This window comes from Phyllostomus hastatus, unplaced genomic scaffold (assembly GCF_019186645.2).
Source record: "Phyllostomus hastatus isolate PE091 unplaced genomic scaffold, TTU_PhHast_1.1 phas_scaffold_142, whole genome shotgun sequence".
Lineage (NCBI taxonomy): Eukaryota > Metazoa > Chordata > Mammalia > Chiroptera > Phyllostomidae > Phyllostomus > Phyllostomus hastatus.
This window is the reverse complement of record NW_025334010.1, coordinates 682,622-703,764: the sequence shown is the minus strand read 5'-3', so window position 1 is coordinate 703,764 and position 21,143 is coordinate 682,622. Positions and strand designations below refer to the sequence as shown.

At 53.7% G+C, this 21,143-nt stretch overlaps 1 protein-coding gene across 3 annotated transcripts; it reads left to right on the top strand.

The window, feature by feature from the left end:
- Positions 1–2,504: 2,504 nt before the first annotated feature.
- Positions 2,505–20,852, top strand: TCAF2 (TRPM8 channel associated factor 2). Of its 3 annotated transcripts, none has more exons than XM_045857631.1 (8): positions 2,505–2,710; positions 4,942–5,577; positions 8,717–9,708; positions 9,971–10,068; positions 15,307–15,520; positions 15,863–16,102; positions 17,001–17,338; positions 19,896–20,852. In XM_045857631.1, the coding sequence occupies exons 2-8, from the start codon at positions 4,955–4,957 to the stop codon at positions 20,145–20,147; spliced, it is 2,757 nt and encodes a 918-aa protein (XP_045713587.1). In that variant the 5' UTR covers positions 2,505–2,710; positions 4,942–4,954; the 3' UTR covers positions 20,148–20,852. The 3 variants fall into 3 exon arrangements, with proteins under 3 accessions (XP_045713587.1, XP_045713585.1, XP_045713588.1); XM_045857629.1 differs by lacking the exon at positions 2,505–2,710 and adding an exon at positions 2,732–2,882; XM_045857632.1 differs by lacking the exons at positions 2,505–2,710; positions 4,942–5,577 and adding an exon at positions 2,743–2,882.
- Positions 20,853–21,143: the final 291 nt, after the last annotated feature.

Sequence of the window (21,143 nt, the reverse complement as noted above, 5' to 3'; positions counted from 1 at the left end):
AGGCAGACGGTTCGGTGGTGAGAAGGACTGACTGTGGCAGAGACCGTGCAGCCCACGGAGGCCGGGACACGGGATCTGCCCGTGGGTGCAGACAGACTCTATGCCGCCACCTTAGGTGTGCTGCTCGGGAGTTGTATCGTAGCAGCCACAGTCAAATTCTGGTCATTTTAACCAGCAATATTATTAACTTCTCCCCGGCGTCACAAACCACTGAAAATTCTCAGAAGTCTAATTATGGCCCTCCAATGGCCCAAGTTGTATGTGACCATTTCTTCCCAGAAATACATATTTTTCTTTGTTCTTAATGATATGAGTAACATGAATTTAAGTATAAAATGAAAAGGAAAAGTATACTCTCTGTTTGCAAACACAGTGGAATCACTTACCAGAGATAACCATGGTTATCAAGTTCTGAAATCCTTGAAAACATTTCAAGACATTTTCTATGCATTTAGAAAGAGAGGGAGGGAGAGAGGGAGGGAGAGAGAGAGAGAGGGAGATGGGCTGTATAAAATCTTTTTCTATGTTAACAAAATCTTACACATATATACACTAACCCACACAATTTAAACATTAAACTTGCAAACATTTCAACATTAGTATTTGCAAATATATTTCATTCCATTTAACCATTAGAAAGTTCCACTGTATGTTTCATCTTAAGTTCAAACTATCAATGATAGTGGCTAAATTACTGGTTAGGTAACTTTGAGTTGTCTTTGGCTTAAATAACAGAAATGAATTTTCTCACAGTTCCGAAGGCTGGAAGTTCAAGGTCCAAGTTCCCTGAAGCTTCCCTCCTTGACTTAGGAAGAGTCACTTTGCCCCGTCCTCACATGGCTTTTCCTCTGCGTGCGGCATCCTGGGCATTTCTTCCTCTTATTATAGGTACACCAGTCATTGGATTAGGGTCCCACCTCACTGGTATCGTTTTTAATTGAATCACCTTTTAAAAGACCTCTCCACATTCTGAGGTATTGGGGGTCAGGACTTCAACATGTGAATTTGGGGGAAAGGGGTACACAATCGGTCCATAACAAGAAGCATTACAAGATGTATTAAAATGTGGCTCAGCGGATTGAGTGCCAGCCTGCCAACTAAGGGGTCTCCGGTTTGATTCCCAGTCAGGGCACATGCCTGGGTTTGGGCCAGGTCCCCACTTGGGAGACAGCTAGAGTCAACCAATCCATGTATCTCTTGTGCATTGATGTTCTCTCCCTCTCTTCCTCCTTCCCTTCCCTTCCCCTCTCTCTGAAAGTAAATAAATAAATTTTTTCTAGAAAGAGAGAGAATCAGCACTTCATTCATGGTTGCCCCCACTCTCAAAGAAAAAAAAAAACAACTACTTCAAAATACCGAAAGTATTGTATGTTTTGGTAAAGATCCAAAGAGAAATACAGTAATAGTACACCACCATGTTAGTCTGAGAGAAAAGACTGCAAATGAACCAGCAGCAAAGTGTGCGTGTGCGCTGCAGGTGAGGAGGTGAGGGGGGAGGGTGGACTTGGAAAGGAGCCCCCTGGTGACGTAGAAGGAAACAGCTGCAGAGCAGAAGCTGCACTGCTGAGGTCTGAACTTCACTCTTGGCAAGGGAGAGGGTGGACCCCGGGGGGGAGGAGTGGCACCAGCTATAGCGAGGTTGGGCAAGGAAGGGAATTTAACCAACTCTTCTGCTGAGAGTTTAATCAGCAGAAGATGGAAAATGAAAACACGACAAGGAGAGCGACTGGACAGCAGGACCCTGGGGGAGATGCTCTGTTTTGCAGAGAAGACGGGCCCCCAGTGCAGTGGGTCAGGAGACCAGTCTGGACAGGCACCCAGACAGAAGAGCCAGCAGGGGTGAAGAGTCCACTAGTGTTTGTGGAATAACTGCCAGTGCCTTTAAACCATGCCGATGAAGAGACAGGCACAGACCTTTCCTATAAAAACAGGTACATCTGGTAACTTGATAACCAGCGCAATGATTCACATGTAATAAAACCAAAGGTAGCCCCTAAGAGGGCTTTAGAAAAAAGGGGTCTCCCTTCTCCATAATCACCCTCAAGTCATACATAACACCTCCTTACCACTGTCTGTATCCTTGCTCTCTCCCTGAAAACGAAACAAAATAAAGGGGCATCGAAGTAAAAAATAGCGTATCTGCTGTGCAAGGCTGTGCAAAATCAGATTCGCAGCAAATCTCCTGGGGCTCTCCTGCCTTGATTTTCCTCCTAGGTGAATTTCAAGCAGCAGCCACGCTATAGCGCTATGGCGTCAGCTGTACTGTCTGCAGCCAGACACGGGCGTGTGTGTTCGGAGATGTAACAGGCACGTTTCCTTCCCAACAGCAGTATCCCTGGGCGTGATGGTGTACAATCCCAGTCCCAGTTCTCTCTGCTGAGTTCCCTGAACCACCCCGAACCGCTCCCAACACAGGCTGCATGACCAGTTGTGACCACCAGGGGGCAGGCCCTCAACGCAGGAGCTGCGGGGCAGCGGTGACGTTGCAGCTGGGGGAATCTGGGGCGCCACACCGGGGGACCGCAGGGGAGGGAGCCGATTCTACGCTGAGCCTCCCGATTCCACCCTTGGCCACGAGTTAACGTTGTTGCTGGGGCACCGTTTGCCTCCAATCTGGTTACCTGGAGACTTGGCGCGTGCGTTTCTCACTCAGTGTGAGAGCAACTTTGCAGAATACCCTCTCGCACTTGGGGACGCTTCCGGGGCGTAGGTGAGTGGGATACTGCCCGTCGGTGGCAACGCCCCAGTGCAGTCAGCAGGGGAGGGACCTCGGGGAGGTGGCTCCAGGGCGCTTCCCGCCCGGTCCCGCCTATCCGGCCTCGCTGGCCACCTCTGCTTTAGCCCCCAGCCGGAGCCTGCACCTCGGACCGGAAGACCCAAGCGTAAGTTTTCAATCCGAGCTCCTGGTGGGTGGGCCGAGCCCCTGGCACACTGTGCACCCCTGGGTGCCAGACGCAAGCCCGAGAACCTTCCCTCAATCAGGGTGTCTGTCTCTTCTTACCACAGGTCTTAATTTCTTTTCTTTTGTCGGCCTGACGCTATTCCTGTGTGTCTCAAAACACTTTTGTCTCGCCTCTTGAATTTGTTAAGCCAAGAATTTGATTAAGATTCAGTATATGCTCAGTTAGGTCTAGAGAGTTGGTGTGAGAATCTCGAGAACATATTGTTCATCTTCTGGTTTTGTGTTTGTTTTTCCTGTAAAACTCGGCTGCCCAGATTAGTGAAAGACCTCCCCTGTCCTCTCGGAGGTAATTAGCAGGATCCCGACCTCAGGTACCTGACCTCTCTCCCGCCTTTCTCACTCCTGAACCCAAAGGCTGGTGTCACACCCCGAATGCTCCCAGCTCCAGCTGGGGAATGGCTGTGAATGCACTGTCCTTGGAGCAATACTGAGGAGTTGGTAGGTGTTTTTAAAACGGGGCTGGGGGCAATTTTACAGGAAATACAGGTCAAGCCAACCAGAGATTTCTTGGAGAACCCACATAGCAGGAATAAAAGTCCAGAAAACTGGAGAGCCCGGACCCTGGAGGCCTGAAGATGCAGAGTGAGGCAATCAGCTTTTCTGCCCTATGGGCAGTGGATGGAATTGGAGGGCTCTGGGGAGAGATGTGCGGAGGACGGCTTGAGAAAGAAGGAAGAGGAACAAATGAGGTGGCTGGCTGGCTTCACCCGGAAGCAGCAGAGAGGGAAGAAGGTGGCCAGCGCGGCCGAGGGCTGTGGCATCTGTCTTAGTTCACATTCTTCCCCAGAGCGGAGCCTGGGAGAAGGGCCTGGGTGCAGGTAGTTTTTTTTAGGAAGTGAGCCCAGAACTCAAAGTCAGGAAGTGGGGAGGAGGAGACGGGGAAGGAGGGAAAGGCAGTGAAGGGCGCACTGCTGAGCTGTTCTCCACTGGGGGCAGCTGGAGCTCGGTCCCTCTGAGGACCCTCAAGGACTGCAGGAAGCATCTCAGACAGCCAACTGAAGTCAGACGTGGGCCGAGTGGGCGGGGCACTGTCACCCGGAGAATCTGCCACACCGCCCCTGTCCCTCGGGGAAGCTGCAGCGGGCGGCCAAGGGACAGACACATTTTTTTCAGTGCCCACTGTGTGCACCCAGCCCAGGACGAGGCGTTTTCACATGCATTCTCTTACTCTTCAGAAACAGCCCTCTGAGAGGTGTATGATGTTCTTCACAAATAGGGAAACGGAGGCTTAACTAATTTCTCCAAGAGGAGCTGCTTTGAGGGGGTGATGAGCTGTTTTAGGAGCAGCGCATTTGGAAAGAGCGCCAGAAAGCACAGGCTGCTGCCCAAACGGAGGGGGCAAACTCCCCGGTTAGACAGGATAAATTGGGAGGCGTGTCCCACTCGCTTCCTGGAAGCTGCCAGAACAAATGCAATTCCTGAAAGGTCACCTGACCTTTCTGTCCAGGAAAACGAAACACTCCTGTGTCAGCTCCTGGCACACTGGTCTCCCGGGCCCTGCAGGAGGGGCCCCTCCCCACTCCACTCAGGTCCGGCCCCTCCCTGCCCTGTCCTCCCCAGCCACCCAGTCACTTCTCTCTGTGGGACCGCCTTCTCCTGCAACACGTGGGGTCTCAACTCCTCTGTCAGGTTTCAGCTTCCATGTCACTGTCTCATATACATACGCCTTTCCTGTCACCGAGGCTACAGTAGCGTTCCAGTCGCTCAATAGCACATCACTGTTTGGTTTCCATCATAACAGTTATTACAATAATTGCTGCATGTTACCGATCTGCTTGCCTCCCTATTGACTTGTGGTCCTTCCCCTTCTAAAATCCTTGATTCATGAAAGTGGGGACCCTGTCTGTTTTGTTCCTCCCTGCACCCCCAGTGCTGGCTCACAGTGGGGACCCAAGAAGCAGGTGAATGCATCGGTCCTTTGTGCTTTCTCTCGCTGCTTCACCTGCTCTGACCCGCTGCATCTTTGCTGTCCTCTGCAGTAGCTGACCAACCATGGCGATGACTCCCGCTGCTGCTTTCGAGGCCCTTATGCATGGAGTGACCAGCTGGCATTTCCCCCAAAGTGCCATCCCGTGCGAACTGCTTCTTACTGGAGAGGCCGCCTTCCCAGTGGTGGTGAATGGCAAGGGCCAGGTCCTCATTGCAGCGTCCTCCTACGGCCGAGGCCGCCTGGTGGTGGTGGCCCACGAGGAATACTTGATGGAGGCCAGCTTGGCTCCATTTCTTCTCAACGCGGTGGGCTGGCTCCGTCCCTCTCCCGGGGCTCCCGTGGGCGTGCACAGCTCCCTGGACCCACTAGTCAGCATCCTGCAGGGCTCTGGGGTTGCTGCACGGGTTCGGCCAGAGCCGGGAGACCCCGCGGGGGTCTACTGCATCAATGCCTACAACGAAACCCTGACTGCACAGCTGACCCAGTTCGTGAAATGTGGGGGAGGCTTGCTCATCGGGGGCCAGGCCTGGTACTGGGCCAGTCAGCACGGTGGTGACAAGGTGCTGTCCTGGTTCCCCGGGAACCGGGTGACCAGTGTGGCCGGAGTGTACTTCACCGACACCTATGCGGACAGCAGCCCTTGCAAAGTCTCTAAGAAGGTGCCCAAGATCCCACTCCTGGTCAGGTGAGTAGTGTGTCCCCACAGCAAGCCTCCCCCAGCGACCCCCCTGGAACCAGCACTGAGCCTCTGTTCCCTTCACCAAAGTCTCCACTTACGCCCTAGAGATCAATGATCACAGTCGGTAACTGTCCCCTGCACGCTCACAGGTGCCCATGTAGCCACCCCGCAAGGAAAGTCCTGTGCATGCAGTGGCGTTGCTTGTCAGGTGTGCTGCTTTATTCCCAGGGCCTGACGGGTGCGAGAGAGCAACCCATACCTGTAGGCTGCAGAAATGCATGAATAAATACAGGGAATGCATGAATAAATACAGAGATGACCACCCAGTCCAAACCACACAAGGCAAGGGTGGCCTAGAACACTAGTGCGAACCCACAGACAGCCTCCTGTTACAGACGAAACCGCTGGGGTAGCCGCATCTGGGAGGCGGCCAGCCTCAGCCAAAAGCCACTGGAGCTGACCGACCCCATCACCTCTGAGGTCTAAGAGCCCCTAATGTGGAGCCCAGCCCCTCAGTTCAGATGCCTGCCTCCTTCACCCCTCTGGGGGTTTTCAGTGAACTTTCCTGCCAACAAACCCTAGTCAGAGGTCCCTGAACTGACCTAGCCGGTTTGCTAACTTCAAATTCCTGCTAACAGCTCAGGAACTCCTCCCAAGAGTTCCTCTGTCTGCCCCGGGGAAGGGCAGGCTCTGGCAACTCCCTCATCCCACCCCAAAAGGCGAGAGCTGCCTGCACGCCTGGTGCCTGCGCCCGAGGGGTCACTGCGTTACCTTCAGATGCCAGATCAGGTCCAGAGGCACAAGCCGCTTTAATGCCATGACACAGAATAGTCTGGAGAAAACATTCATCTCAGATCCACAGCTCATCACCTTTACACCCTGTGTAACCTGCAAGGCCTAGAACATAAAAAAATTAGGAGCTGCTCTTCTCAAAGTAAATACGTACTAGTAGCTTTGGCTTATGCATCGCATGGAGATCCTGTGTCACCTCATTCGCTTCTCACGGCATCCCCTGGAGTGCAAGGGCTTTGCCGGAGGACTCCCAGCTTGCAAGCAACACAGTTGTGTTTTCATACTCAAGATACATACATGTAGCGTCTCCAGGGAGACTGTGTGAAACGGGCTAGATCCCGGAATCGCCCTCTCCAGCAAACCTGAGCAAGGGAACGAAAAGTAGTAAGGCAGCAGCTGACATTGGGGGTGCTGGTGCTGGTGCCTGTGTTGCTAAGCACTGGCCAGTGGAGAGGCGGGTGACTGATGCGTGACCCGGTGTACAGCCTCTCCTGACACCATGCCACCGCAGGTGCACAACTGAGAGGAAACACTCGAAACCACCAATCCAAGAAGGGTCATCAATGCCTTCTTGTGGCGTAGGGGAACGAACAAATTGGGTGAGCGGACCTTTAAGAAGGAACAGCCCTCCAGTGTGAAAGCAGCAGTGATTCCAGCATTTGGTGGAGGCAGAAGGGATGCTGACTTTGCCCACTCCCAAGCACAGTGGGGGGTTGAACCCCTCAAGTGCATCCCATGGTTGGGTGGAGGGACCAGTCCCCAGCTAGGACAGTAGAGGCCCGCTGGTCTCTGCCCGTCCGGTGATAAGAAAGTGGAAAGAAGCAACGTACAGACCTCAGTACGGTTTGAGAAGGTGGATGGATGTGTGTATAGAAAGAAGCCGCTGCTGGGGACTCACAGCATCACCGAGAGTCCGCCCACGCTGTATGGGGACACGCAGAAGAGCTGCCTGCCCCAGCAGTGCAGGCTCCGTGCAGGGGCCGCGTACAGACGCCGCGGTTTTATAGCAGAGACACAGTCAGCGTGGAAAGACAGCAGAAGCAGTCAAACCGGGAAGAAAAAGGTGGCCCAGCGAACAGAAGCAGAAGTCTGAGAAGGCTGCAAGAAAGCTACAAAAGAGCTTTCTAGAAAATGCATGCCCTAAAATGAGAGCCAGCATGAGGAGAGAAAGGGATTTCAGAGCAAAGGAAAATGAAGTACCAAGCACCTCAGGTAAAAGCAGCCAGGTTGCCGCCGCAAGGAGCAGGCCAGACGGGGCCAGCGTGCGGTCACAGTGGCTGCAGCTCACTTCCCCCTGAGCTTCCCGATCGTTGCTGGCACCGCTGTGACTGTCTATTAAGTGGCATGCAGAAAGCTGTCACCTGTGTCACCTGTCTGCTCAGGTGTGGTTTGGCGCGTTGCCCAAACATCGCCACCTCTCCCTTCCTGTCTTCCTCCACGCCTTCTCCTGCTCTTCCCGCTTGGAAGGAACACACTTTTCCCTCCTTCAGAAATGCAGTATTATTTGTACCTTCGTATCTATTTAAAGCCTCTTTTGCACAAAATAGACCTGCTGACTGCCATATGCCCAGCTGGGGGCTTCATGCAAAGACTCGGTCACTGATGGGAGATTTCTGGTGTGTGGATGACACGGGCCATCCACCAAACAAACCCTGGATTCGATTCCTCACCCTGCCAGTCACTCACTAAGAAACATGGGTGGATTGCTTCACTTTTCTACGTCTCATTGGTAAAGCAAGAATAATACTTTTCAGGTTTATTATAATGGTTAAAAGAGAAAATCCCTATGTATAAATGCCTTGCAAATATTAAACCTCCTTAGATAATAGCTACTTCTATTATGTTATTATCCAGACCTAAACAGTGTAAGTAGATACTAGACAAGACTTAAGTATTGGTAAATAGATATGAGACCGTTAACATCGCCCCCACCTGTTGAGAGCTCCCCAGCCTCCCATCCCGCTCTGGCTGCGATCCCACGCACTTGATCCCACACGGGCCTCCTTCTGTGCCGGGCACTCTCCCGGGAGGCCCCTGCACTGGACTCTGCAGCCCAGTCCGGTCCCTCCCCGATGTCTGCCTGGCTGACTAACTCGACTCCCACAACTCGGGGCTCACGTGGCACGTCCTGTGCAGCCCATCCCGATCACCCTGTTGAAAGTTTCAGAGCTGCGCCAGGCACGGTCTCCAGCATTTAACACAGAACGACTTACTGAATACTGGTGACACTGAGAGGAAGCTGAGGCACACCGCTAAGAGGCAGTACAGCTCAACGGTTTCCTGTCTTCGGTGAGCTCATTTCAGTGGTCCAGTGACTGACTGTGTCCCCTTTGTCCCCCATGTCACTTTCCAGGTGTGGGGAGGACGTCAGGCAGGACCAGCACCAGCTCCTGGAAGGGATCTCAGAGCTGGACATCGTGACAGGAGGAATCCCCTCGCAGCTGCTGGTGCACGGGGCGCTGGCCTTCCCCCTGGGGTTGGACGCCTCACTCGGCTGCTTCCTGGCCGCCGCCCACTATGGCCGGGGCCGGGTGGTCCTGGCTGCCCACGAGGGCATGCTCTGTGCTCCCAAGATGGGGCCCTTTGTGCTCAACGCTGTGCGCTGGCTGGCCAGAGGCCAGACGGGCAAGGTCGGCGTGGACGTGAGTCTAAAAACCCTGTGTGCCCTGCTGTCGGGGCACGGCCTGAAATCCAGTCTGGAGCCCCAGCTGGCGGGCGGCTTGGCCGTCTACTGCTGCAAGGCTTACAGCGACGCACAGGCGAAGCAGCTGCGGGAGTTTGTGGCCGAGGGCGGAGGCCTGCTGATCGGGGGCCAGTCCTGGTGGTGGGCCTCGCAGAACCCGGGCCGCTCTGCGCTGGCTGGCTTCCCTGGGAACGTCATCCTCAACGGCTTCGGCCTCAGCATCCTACCTCACACTCTCCAACCCGGCTGTTTCCCCGTGCCCACCCCCCAGATGCGGAGCTACCACTTCCGCAAGGCGCTGTCGGAATTCCAGGCCGTCCTGAACCAGAGGAGGGGGAACTTGGAAAAGAACTGGCTGGCAAAACTGAGAGCCGATGGGGCCGCCTTCCTGCGGATCCCTGCGGGGGACGTCCCTGCCTACATGTCCATGCACCGACTCATACGGAAGATGCTGCGGTCGTCCGGCCTCCCCGCTGTCAGCCGGGAAAACCCCGTGGCCAGTGACTCCCATGAGGCCGCGGTGCTCTGCCTGGCCACCGAGCTGGCCCGCTCTGGGACTGACTGCTCCAAGCTGGCGCAGGGGCTGGGAGCCGGGACCTGCCCCTCCAGCCTGGACCCCTCAGAACACCCCATCACAGTGCCCATCGATGGAAACAACCCAGGTAGGGAGCGAGGGGAGAGCGCTGGGAGCTTTGCAGGTCAGGGGAAGGAGGGGTCAGCAGGTGCTGCGACACCCAGGCGGGCAGCTCCGTTGTTTATTAGCTACTTTCAGGAAGAGGGGTTGGGCTCCGCTTGGGGTTTAGGAGGGATGAGAGCAAGAAGCATGGCTGAGTTAAGGTCTGCAGGGCCGGGGCTGCACCTGAGGGAGGGGCTCTGAGGCTCCGGGTGGGGTGAGAACTCAGCCTCTCCTGTGGTTCTTCCCAGGCAGCGGCGAGTCCTGGGTGAGTACTGGGCTCTACGTCCTAAGTGGACACAACGCAGAAGTCTCACTGCCTGAAGCTGTGGCCTGTTCCGGCCTGAAGGTAAGGCCAGAGCACCCACTGCCCGTGTCCCAAACCTCGGGGCCGCCTCACTGCCACTATCAGGCCCAGGACGCAGACCTAAGCCCGAGACTTCCCCGAGTGGCGGCTCTGCCTCCCCACGGGGCTGTGCAGAGACAGCGCGTGTGAGGGGGGGTCCCCGCTGCACATCCACAGCTGCACCCACTTCTTGCAGCACACTGGCTCTGTGGGCTTTGCCTCTTTCCCGTGACGCCTGAAGGGTGTGCTTAGTCCGGTCACCCATAAACATAGTGCCTCGCTCCGAGGGTCACTTCCTTCCGCAGTCTCTTTTGTGCCGGGCTGCTTGCTGGGGCTCATGTGCACCAAACCCAAGGAAAGCAAGTGCAGGGCTCCAAACAAAGGGGGACGCAGTCCACCAGACCCAGAGGGCAGCCCTGGGCCGAGGAGGAAGGCAGACTCAGCCCCTCCCTGGCAGGGGCAGATCCCACTGCCTGTGGCCAGGCCTCCTGTCTGTGCACGCGGGACAGACAAGACCCCTCAGGCTCATCCCCAGCATCACACTCAACACTCAGGCCGAGCACCCGGTAGCAGAGCCTGGGGTGCCACCCGGCACGAAGGCACACGGGACCCCGGTCAGCGTCAGACTCGGGAGCTGTTCTGCTCCCTGGAAAAGTGCTTCCTTGCGCCTTTCAGGCCATGGGACGTTTGGAGCGCCAAGACACCATAGGTTTCCACGTGTAGCTCAGAGAACAGGGCAGCTGGAGTTTGTCCTTTTTTTCATTTGTGATTTATTTTTCTACTAGGGTTTACATTCGGTATTGTTTTGTATTAGTTCCAGGTGTACAGCACAGTGGTCAGACAGTCGTACACTTCACACATGGTAGTTACTCTCCCCACCCGTTCAAGTGCCCACCTGGCACCGTGCGCAGCCATTGCAGTACCGTTGACTGTGCCCCCTGTGCTGTGCTTCCCATCCTCGTGGCTGTTTTGTCACCGCCAGTGCCACCCAATCTCCCAACCCCCTCGTCCCCTGAGGCCACCATCAGTCTGTTCTCTGTATCTGTGAGTCTGTTTCGATTTTGTTCATTTATGTTGTTCTTTAGATTCCACACACAGGTGAAATCCTGGGGTATTTGCTGGGGTACTCTGACTCATGTCCCTTGACTTCCTTCTTTCACTCTAGTTCTTCTTCTTGATCTAGTTTTGAAGGGTGTGCGTTTCTAAGAATTCATCCATTTCTCCAGAGTGTCCAATTTGTCGGCATAGAGCTGTTCATAACATTTTCTTACAATCATATGTGGTGTGAGTTGTTACTTCTCCCCCATTTCTGATTTTATTTATTTGGGGCCTCTTATTTTTTCTTGATGAGTCTGGTTAAAGGTTTAACAATCTTGTTTACCTTCTCAAAGAACCAGCTCTTGGTTTCACAGATCTTTTGTATTATTTTTATCTAGACTCTATTTCATTATTTCAGCTCTGATCTTTATTATCTTCTTCCTTCAGCTCACTTTGGGCTTTGTTTGTTGATCTTTTTCTAGTTCCTTTAGGTGTAAGGTTAGATCATCTATTTGAGATTTTTCTCATTTCTTCAGAGAGGCCTGTATTCCCATGAACTTCCCTCCTGGGACTGCTTTTGCTGTGTCCCACAGATTGTGGTTGTTGTGTTTTCATGTTCCTTTGTCTCAATGTATCTTTTGATTTTTTTCCTTGATGTCACTGTCAACCCATTCATTGTCTAGTATCATGTGTTTGTGTGTTTTTCAGTTTATTTCTTGTAACTGACTTCTAGTTTTATACCATTGTCATGAGAGAAAATGGCTGATATGATTCCAGCCTTCTTAAATTTATTGAGACTTGTTTTGTGTCCTAATATGTGGTCTATCCTAGTAAATGTTCCACGTGCACTTGAAAAGTATGTATATTCTGCTGCTTTGGCGTGAAATCCTCTGAAAATATCAATATAATCCATCTGGTCTTTTCAGGCTGCTATTTCCTTGTTGATTTTCGGTCTGGAAAACCTATCCATTGATGCCGATGGGGTGTTAAAGGCCCTGACTCTGACGGTGTTCCTGTTGACCTCTCCCTTTATGTCCACTGAGATTTGCTGTATATATTTAGGTGCTCCTGTGTTGGGTGCATAAGTGGTTACAAGGGTTACATCCTCTTGCAGGACTGGTCCCTTTATCATTGTGTAATGTCCCTGTTTTGTCTGTTATTAGAGCCTTTGTTTTAAAGTGTATTCTGTGGCAACTTTTTTATCATTTCCATTTGCATGAAAAACATTTTTTCATCCCTTCACCTTCCATCTGTGTCTGTCATTTGATCTGAAGTGGACTCTTGTAGACAATGTACATGTGGGTCTTGTTCTCTTGTCCATTAAGCCACCTTGTGTCTTTTGATTGGAAAACTTAATCCATTTATATTTAAAGTGATTATCAACAGGTATGTTTCTACTGACATTCTATCCTTTGTCATGATGTTCCTCTTTTTCTTTCTTCTTAAAGAAGTCCCTGTGACATTTCTTATAATGCTGATTTGGTGGTAATGAACTCCTTTAGCTTTTTCTTGTCTAAGAAGCCCTTTATTTCTCCTTCAATTTTAAGTAATAGCCTCACTAGATAACAGTAGTCTTGGTTGTAGGTCCTTGCTCTTCACCATTGAATATTTTATGCCAATCTGTTCTGGCCTGAAATGTTGCTGTCCGGAAATCAGCTGACAGTCTTATGGGAACCCCCTTGTAGCTAACTGTCACTCTTTTGCTGCTTTTAAGATTTTCTCTTGGTCCTTAAATTTTGCCATTTTAATGATGATGTGTCTCAGTGTGGGCCACTTGGGGTTCATTTTGTCTGGAACTCTGTGCTTCCTGGACTTGTACACTTCTTCTTTCACCACGTCAGAGAAGTTTTCAGTCATTGCTTCTTCAGATATGTTCCCATTCCTTTCCTCTCTTCTCCTTTCACTACCCCTATGATGTGGATGCTGTAACCCTTGATGTTGTCCCCGAGTTCCCGTGAACTATCCTCACTGTTTTTAATCCTTTTTCCTTTTTGTGCTCTGAATGGGTGTTTTCTGCTATCTTGTCTTCCAAATCACTGACTCAACCTTCTGCTCTATGTAGTCTGTTGTAGTTCTAGTGTGTTCTTCATTTCAGATCTTGTATTCTTGAATTCTGACTGGTTCTTTGATCATTTTTATGTCCTTTCTTATGGTTACTATTTCTTTGTTGAAGTTCCTTGAGCATCCTTATAATCATTGTTCTAAAGTCTGTATCTGGTACACTGCTTGCCTTTATTTTATTTAGTTGTTAATTTTTCCCCCTGGGGACTTTTCTTGTTCTTTTATTTGGGCCTGTTTCATTATCTCCCCACTTTGGCTGCTTCTCTGTATTTATGTCTGTGTATTAGGTAGGTCTTCTATGTCTCCCGGTCTTAGTGGGGTAGCCTTATGTAGTAGGTGTCCTGTGGGGCTCAGTGGCACAGTCCCCCTGAACACTTGAATGGGTGCTCCAGGAGTGTCTCTTGTGTGGGTCATGTGAGCCCTCCTATTGTAGCTGAGTCTTGATTGCTTTGGCCTGTCCTTGAGTGAGGCTGACCCTCAGGCTGGCTGAATGTGAAGACTGACCCCGATCACAGTGTAAGGGCTGCTATGCAGGGGCTAACACCATGAAGCAGAATTCACCCACCGGGGCCTGGTACCCACTGATGCTTCCCATGGGGCACACCACTTGGAGCTTACAGGGTCACACTCAGAGGTGTGTTAGTTTTGGAGCCTCTTGGGGGGACTCCAGTACAATTCAATGTCAGACACTACCTGTGATCAGCCCTGGATACCTGTTAGGAGGTAAAAAGTGATCCGTAGTTTGTGGCTGCCTCTGCTGGGCCTGGATGCACATGGGAAAGGCCAAGCTACATACCAAAGCATCTTGCCACTACTACCAAGCCTGGGGCACCTCCGAAGAAGGCCCAAGGCACTCTGAGATCCCCTTGGCTCAGTCACAGAAAGTGAGTGCCTCTGGCGGTGCGTGAGTTGCATAAGGTAGGTTGTCAGTGAGTCACCGGGAACGGGCGAGTAGTCTTCACCAGGCTGATACAGACTCACACTTGGCACTAGTGCTGGGTCTGAGGCCACTCAGCAAAAGTCTCGGGGAACACCAAGGCCGGCCACCGCCTCTGCGGCCCATGGAACTTGACGGTGGGGCAGGGTTTCAGGGAGTTGTCAAGGTGAGGCCAGTAGAATCCATCAGGCTGAACGGATTTGGCTGTGTGGAAAGAGGGGTCTGCAGAGGAACCGTGGCGCCAGTTAGGGCACCCAGGGGAAAACGGCTCTCGCCCCAGAGCCGCACAGCTCAGCCTCTCCCTGTGCCTCCCTGACAGCCCCTGAGTCCGCCCGGGCTTCCTCGCGGGCCTTCCATAACAGCTGCGCCTCAGGCCCAGGGTGGCTGCCGCCGCCTGATTCCTCCACAGGGCGTGAGCGTGGCAGAACCTCTGGGAGTTGGGAGGATGGGGCTAGTGCACTTCCTCGGGCTGATGTCACTTGGAGGGCCGTGCTAAGCCCAGGAGAGATGGCATCTGTGGGTGTCGTGGAGCTCAGCACCGGGTCTTTGGTGGCTGTCCCTGCAGCCGTCTCTCCGAAGGCACACACCCAATCTCCCCTGCATGATTCCAGTCTACCGTGAGCCGCAGTCCCTCCCGCGGGATCCAGCGGGTGCAGACGACAGTGTGTGCACCAGCCATTTAAGGGGGCACCCGGGCACCCAGCAGCCTCCTGTCCCTCCCTGGCGGACGGAATCCCGTGTGCTTTTCACAGCCAGATGTTACGCGGGCTCCTCTTCCCAGCACTGTGCTCCGGGCTGGGGAGCCTGGAGTGGGGTTGAGACTGCACGTTCTCCAGAGGGTGAGATATGCTTCGCAACTGAGATGTCCTTTAAGACTCTCGACCACTGCAGGTGCCTACAAGTCGGCCCTTTTTCTGTCTCCGCCCTTCACACCAGTCTCAGTGTGAACTCTTGTGCAAATCCTTGTCTGTAAGATCTCTATTCTCTAGTCTTTAGTTGTCCCTTCAGGCTGACTGTCCTGTAAGTTAGGTGTAATCCTGAGTTGGTCCTGGGAGGAGGTGAGTATCACTTCCACCTAGTCGGCCACCATCTTGGAGCGCTTAGAGTTTTGCTAATACCCTTCTTGTGCACAGTGCCACCCACAACCCCCCACGCACACCCCGGGGACTTAGTTCCTCCCACACACGGCGGAATCACCTCTGCAGGTGCAGATCGGCTGCCACACCGATGACCTGACCATGGCCAGCAAGCTGTCTCGAGCCCCTGTGGTGACTCACCAGTGCTGTATGGACAAGACCACACAGTCGCTCTCTTGCCTCTGGGGTGGCCTTTTCTATGTCATCGTGCCCAAAGGCAGTGAACTGGGACCCCTGTCTGTCACCATTAAGAGGGCTGTGCGTGCCCCGTACTACAAGCTGGGTAAGTGGACTGAATGTTGAGGGAAGGAGGGATGCTGAGGATGCTGCTGCGGTATAGTTAGGGGCTGGTTGCTAAGGAGGAAACGGGTACGGACAGGTGGACAGGAGGTGGGGGAACTGTTTGAGGCTGAAGTGGAGGAAGGAGAAACTGAACACCCTGTGTCTGCAGACACTTCACGGTAGAACCGAAGGAAGGGTCTGGAGGCCTGTCCTTCCCTTCATGGCATGGAGACCCACGTGATAATAGTTCATTGTTTCAGCGTGCTCCTCCCAGAGTTCGGGTTGTGTTTTCAGCAGGGGAAGCTGGGGAGGCGGATGACAGACCCATGCTATTTACTCCCAGGTGAGACATCCCTGGAGGAGTGGAGGAGCTGTGTCCAGAAGAGCCCAGCCCCCTGGGGGGAGCTGGCAACAGACAACATCATCCTGACGGTGCCAACCGCCAGCCTGCGGGCCCTGGAGGACCCCGCGCCCGTGCTCCGCCTCTGGGACGAGATGATGCAGGCTATAGCCAGGCTGGCGGCGCAGCCCTTCCCGTTCCGCCGCCCCGAGAGGATTGTTGCAGACGTGCAGATCTCAGCTGGTGGGTGCTCCGGGGAAGGGCTCCTAGCTGGGGGACACCCTCTATTATTTTGCCTTTGCTTAATGTCCAGGCTGGGTAAGGCATGACTTTACCAATGAAGGTAAAAAGACATGAAATGCAGGGTCTTGATGGGATGCGAAGATGTGTGCACGTCAGGAGGCAAAGCGTTTACCTCTACAAGGGGAGATTTCAGAGGACTGGTGGGGCAGGCTCAGAAAGACACGGCAGCAGGAGCTCGCAGATGGCAATGAGGGTTGTTTCAAGGAGAGGCGGAAAGAGAAGTATTTCCTTCAAGCATAAGTGAGAGTTGGCAAAGAGGGAGTAAAGAGGTTTGAGTACTGAGTGACTTAGAAGAAAGAAGGGAATCTAAAGAAAAAAAAAAAGGAAATCTGGGTCCAACGTGGGAAAACCGTCTCTGGGCCCCAGTTTGCTGCTCTTTAAAAAGGGACAAGATTCTCTCTGTTAAATCGTGTACTCGCGGACACCAGTGGTTTCCACAGGAGAGATGACACTGTTGTAGCCTTGGGATCCTAAATTCAGACTCAGGACGTGACGTCGCAGCCTCGCATGCATAGGAAACACACACACACACACACACACACACACACACAAAGGCAGGCTGAACCGTGGCAAGAGTGGCTGTGTCGAGTGCATTCATTTTCTGCAGGGCAGAGTGAGGAGGGGGCGCAACTGCAGTGTGAGCGGCCCGGAGGGGCGAGGACTCCGGTCTCTGACCAAGTCGGGAAAGCCACCTGTTTGCAAGGGGCACAGAAATGCTGGGATTGCTGGCCGCAGCCAGGATGGTGTGGGAAAGTGGCACAGTGGACAGGAATGAGGGGAGATTGGTCTGGGTGCCCCCCGCCGCCCCGTCACTCATCTCTTCCTCTTGGGTCCGCAGGCTGGATGCACTCAGGGTACCCCATCATGTGCCACCTGGAGTCGGTGCAGGAGCTCATCAGCGAGACCCACATGAGGGGCAGTGGTCTGTGGGGCCCCATCCACGAGCTGGGCCACAACCAGCAGCGGCATGGGTGGGAGTTCCCGCCGCACACCACCGAGGCCACCTGCAACCTGTGGTCAGTCTACGTGCACGAGACGGTCCTGGGTATCCCCAGAGCTCGGGCCCACCCTGCTCTGAGCCCCGCACAGCGAGAGGAGAGGGTCAGAGAGCACCTGGCGAAGGGAGCCCCGCTGAGTAACTGGGACGTATGGACGGCTCTGGAAACATATCTGCAGGTACTGAGCTGAAACTCGGGGAGGTGGGGCCATCGGAACCCTCCGTTCTGCACCATCCTTCACCACCACCGCCACCAGCCTGGGCCCACGGCATCCCTCGGGCACAGGAGACTGGGTGTAGGAAGGAGCTTCTCAGGTTATACATTTCTAGATGGAGACAGGAACACCTGACCCACTCACCTCCCGTGATTTTGTGATCACAGGTAAGAGGAAATGAAAAGGGTTATGAAAAAAACAAGTAAAGAGAAATAGAGCCTGTTGGTATTTTGGTCACGAGCAGAAGTTCTGAGGTAGGCGTCCCTGAGACTGACGCACAGCTCTTCTTCCGCTCACTGGTTTTGACCTCGGTCCCCTGGTAAGTGCGCTTCTGGAAGGGTCATTGTTCTGTGTGGCTCTGTTTGCCCTCACCTTAGTTTTATGGGTCAAGTGCGTGTTCTGTCCCTTCATAGTGACAGTGATGCGTCTGTGGGACAGCTGAAGAAGGCGTGGTAGGAGATCCGTCTGTTAGGGGGGTTCTCAGACTCCCATCGCCCAGCCTGCACCCACACGTTGTCAGAATGCACGAACAAAGAACCGCCTGACCCAGGGGGAGAAGGCCCTGAACCCAGTCCACGTCCTGTGGAGCATTAAGTACGAGTCCCCGCCACCCCCCGCCCCGCGCTGCACGGCACATCCAAGTTTCGGAGCAGGCACGGCTGTCCCCCATGTCAGGTCTCCCACACCGTGCCCCTCGCCCCGCCCCGCCCCGCGGACAGGAGCAGGCGGCACACCCTTCACGGAGGCGCACACTGCGCCCAGGAGTTTGAGCGGCCTGTCCAGTGTCGTCCACTTCAAGGACGGACCCAGAGCCTAAAACCAGAAGTTGTTACAAGTCCCTCTTTTTGATTTTTTCTTTCACTCATTTTCTGCAGAGTGAAAGTCAGTGAAGTAACTTTGCATTGGGTCGGTCCGGGCTCTCACAGAGCCAGCATGACGGCCTGCAGGGGAAGCAGACCTGAGAGGTCGGGGAGCTAGGGGGCTGCCCTGCCGCCCCTCATCTACCCACTCGCTCACTGTGCAGCCCTGCATACCGTTCTGCAACAGCTATGGGAACACTCGTGTCTCGGAGTCCGAGCCTCGGCCTCAGCACAGGCAGACACCCGCTTCCCCTACCTGGCAGAGTCCTGCTCCCATCACTCCTCCCACTCTGGCCGTGGCCCAGGTCCTCATTACCCTTCCCTGCCTATTCCACGAGCCTCCGAGGGTGAGCCAGCGTCTTGCCTCTGCCCCTACAACCCATCTTCCAAAGCAGCCTTACTGTTCCCCACTGAACACTCTCCGAGTGCTCTCCTTCCCGTACGGGACGAAGGCGAAGCCAGCTGGCAGTGCAGAAGGCCCCTCACCATCAGACTGTCACCAGCACCTCCTCCAGCTCCACCTCCCGGTCCCCTCACCACCCTAATTACCCTCCAGCACACCGAGCCGCCTCCTGCTGTGAGCGCGCACACCTTGCTGTTCGGGCCTCTGGGCCTCCCCATGTTCCCGTCCTACAGCTGAAACTTGCTTGAACACCTTGTCTATTACCTCTCAGGTCACCTGTCAAAATTCAGCTCTACTGCCCTCTTCTCCCCATTATCATTGCAAGTACGAGGGAGAACCCCAAAACAGAATTTATTTATAAAATGCTGTGTATTTATTCTTACATGTTTAAACTTCAGTCACCCTCAAAGTACTCTCCATTTGATGCAGTACACTTATCGAGATGTTTTTTCCACTGCTCAGAACTGTTTCTGAACTCCTCGATTTTAATGCTTTCTAGTGCTTCTGCTGTGTTTTGTTTCACCTCTTCCTCAATCAGCAAAACATTTCCCTTTGAGGACTTTTTCATCCAGGGAGACAAACAAACAGAAAGTTGCTCGGGGTGAGATCAGGTGGATAGGGAGGGCGGGCCCAGGGGTCCCGCTGTTTTGGGGCAGGTGTGCTTATAAATCAGCCATCATGGAATGGGCACACCCAAGAGTCTTCCAAAAAAAATTCACTGAAGCCGAATGCAGCCTCTCACAATAACGCCAGCTGGTGCGCTGATACAGATGAGTTCCTAGAACTCTCACGCAGTGGGGGAAGCCTGCACTGCAAGGGGTCTGCTCTCCAGAAGATAATTCCAGGTTTTGGCGGGGGGTCCCCCCTCATATGTATGACCTGAGAGTTTCTCACTCAGGCCCAACCTGTCTGATGCCTGGGAAAACTCAGGATCTGGGGCCTAACTTTTTAAATTAAATACAACGGTAACAACAGCTGTCACTTATGGAGTATTTACCTCTGTTCAGATATTAGGTTCCCATGAAGCCCCCCACCAGACTCGGGGGGTACAGGTGCGTGGCCAAGAGGTGGAATGAGCCGACGACTGCACCTAAGTGCAGGGTCGGTGGGAGCAGGGGACGAAGACTGGGAGGGCGTGGGGCCACCGAACGAGTAAGCGGCCTCATCCCGGTGAACGAGAAACCTTCTCACGAGCAAGCTCGCTGCCGCTGGTTTTGGAAACCTGGCGCCTCACGCTGCCCCTTCGTTCTCTTCCCAGCTCCAGGAGGCCTTCGGGTGGGAGCCGTTCACCCAGCTCTTTGCCGAGTACCAGACCCTCTCCGGCATCCCCCAAGACAACGCCGGCAAGATGAATCTGTGGGTGAGGAAGTTCTCCGAAAAAGTGCAGAAGAATCTGGCTCCCTTCTTCGAGGCCTGGGGCTGGCCGGTGCGGAAGGAAGTGGCTGCCAGCCTGGCCTGTCTGCCTGGGTGGGAGGCAGACCCCATGCGGGGCCACGTCCGCCCACGCTGAGCAGTAACCGTGCGGAGGCCGCAGCTCCACGCCCGGGCTGGCCTGGGTGCCCGAGCCTGAACCCCACTTCCTCGACGTCTGCAGGAAGGGCAGTGAAGGCGACAGACGCGATGAGTCCGACTTTCTCAGGAAAACACCCCAGCACTTCTTGGCGGTTCCTCTGCGTGTCCAGGAGCCCGGTTTCGGGCCCTGGTCCTCTGGAGGAGACTCTCCTCGCTGGTGGGGTAGAGTGGCTCCTCGGAGAGAGGGCTCACCTGGGGAACATCTTAGAACTTCTGAGTCCCGTCGGCACTTCTCTCAATTCTAGGACAATTTCCCTTTACTTCACCAGTGCCCTTTGCCAGGCGCCCGTCACACGAGAGGCGCCCAGGAAATCTTTGTGAGTTGAACGAACAGTAGTGACACCTCCTACGCAATGAGCAGGGGCTGTGGCCCAGGCATTGGGAGAGGGGACTTCTGTGAGTTATGAAACCTTTGCTGGAGCGCTCTGACCCAGACTCTGTCCTTCCCGTCTTCCCATGGGTGAGCAAACGGACCCTGAGGGGTGTTAAATAGCTTCTGAAGCCACAAACCTAATGAGAGGAAGAATCGGGCTTGGCTGGCTGAAGCCTGCAGCTCATCCTCCACGAATGACTTACCATTTAAACAAAACTTCACCCAAAAAATGGAAGAAAGGAAGTTCAGTAAAGTTCTACTTATCCCATGTTCACTGTTGAATTTTTATTACACAGCAAATGTAACCTCCAAAATGGTATCGGGATCTAGTTCCCTCTTTGTCTCCACATGTCATTAGCCTTTGGGTAGAGAAGGGATTCGAACCCAGGCAGTTGTACTTCAGAGCTGGCATCTTTAACCATGATGTCAGGGAGGGTGCAAGCGTGAAGGATGCTGAGTGTAACAGGTTGTCTTAGAGACGAAGACAAAATCCGACTCTTCCTCACTCTCTGTAGAGGAAGCTGGAGCTCTTCTCTCTCACAGAGACTGACACGGCTCTGC

Bases quoted from the DNA above. Each gene is read 5' to 3' on its own strand.
- TCAF2 (XM_045857631.1), top strand. From the start codon at position 4,955: ATGGCGATGACTCCCGCTGCTGCTTTCGAGGCCCTTATGCATGGAGTG. The intron at 15,521-15,862 runs GTAAGTGGACTG...ATTTACTCCCAG, and splicing joins TGCCCCGTACTACAAGCTGG to GTGAGACATCCCTGGAGGAG. The intron at 16,103-17,000 runs GTGGGTGCTCCG...TTGGGTCCGCAG, and splicing joins AGACGTGCAGATCTCAGCTG to GCTGGATGCACTCAGGGTAC.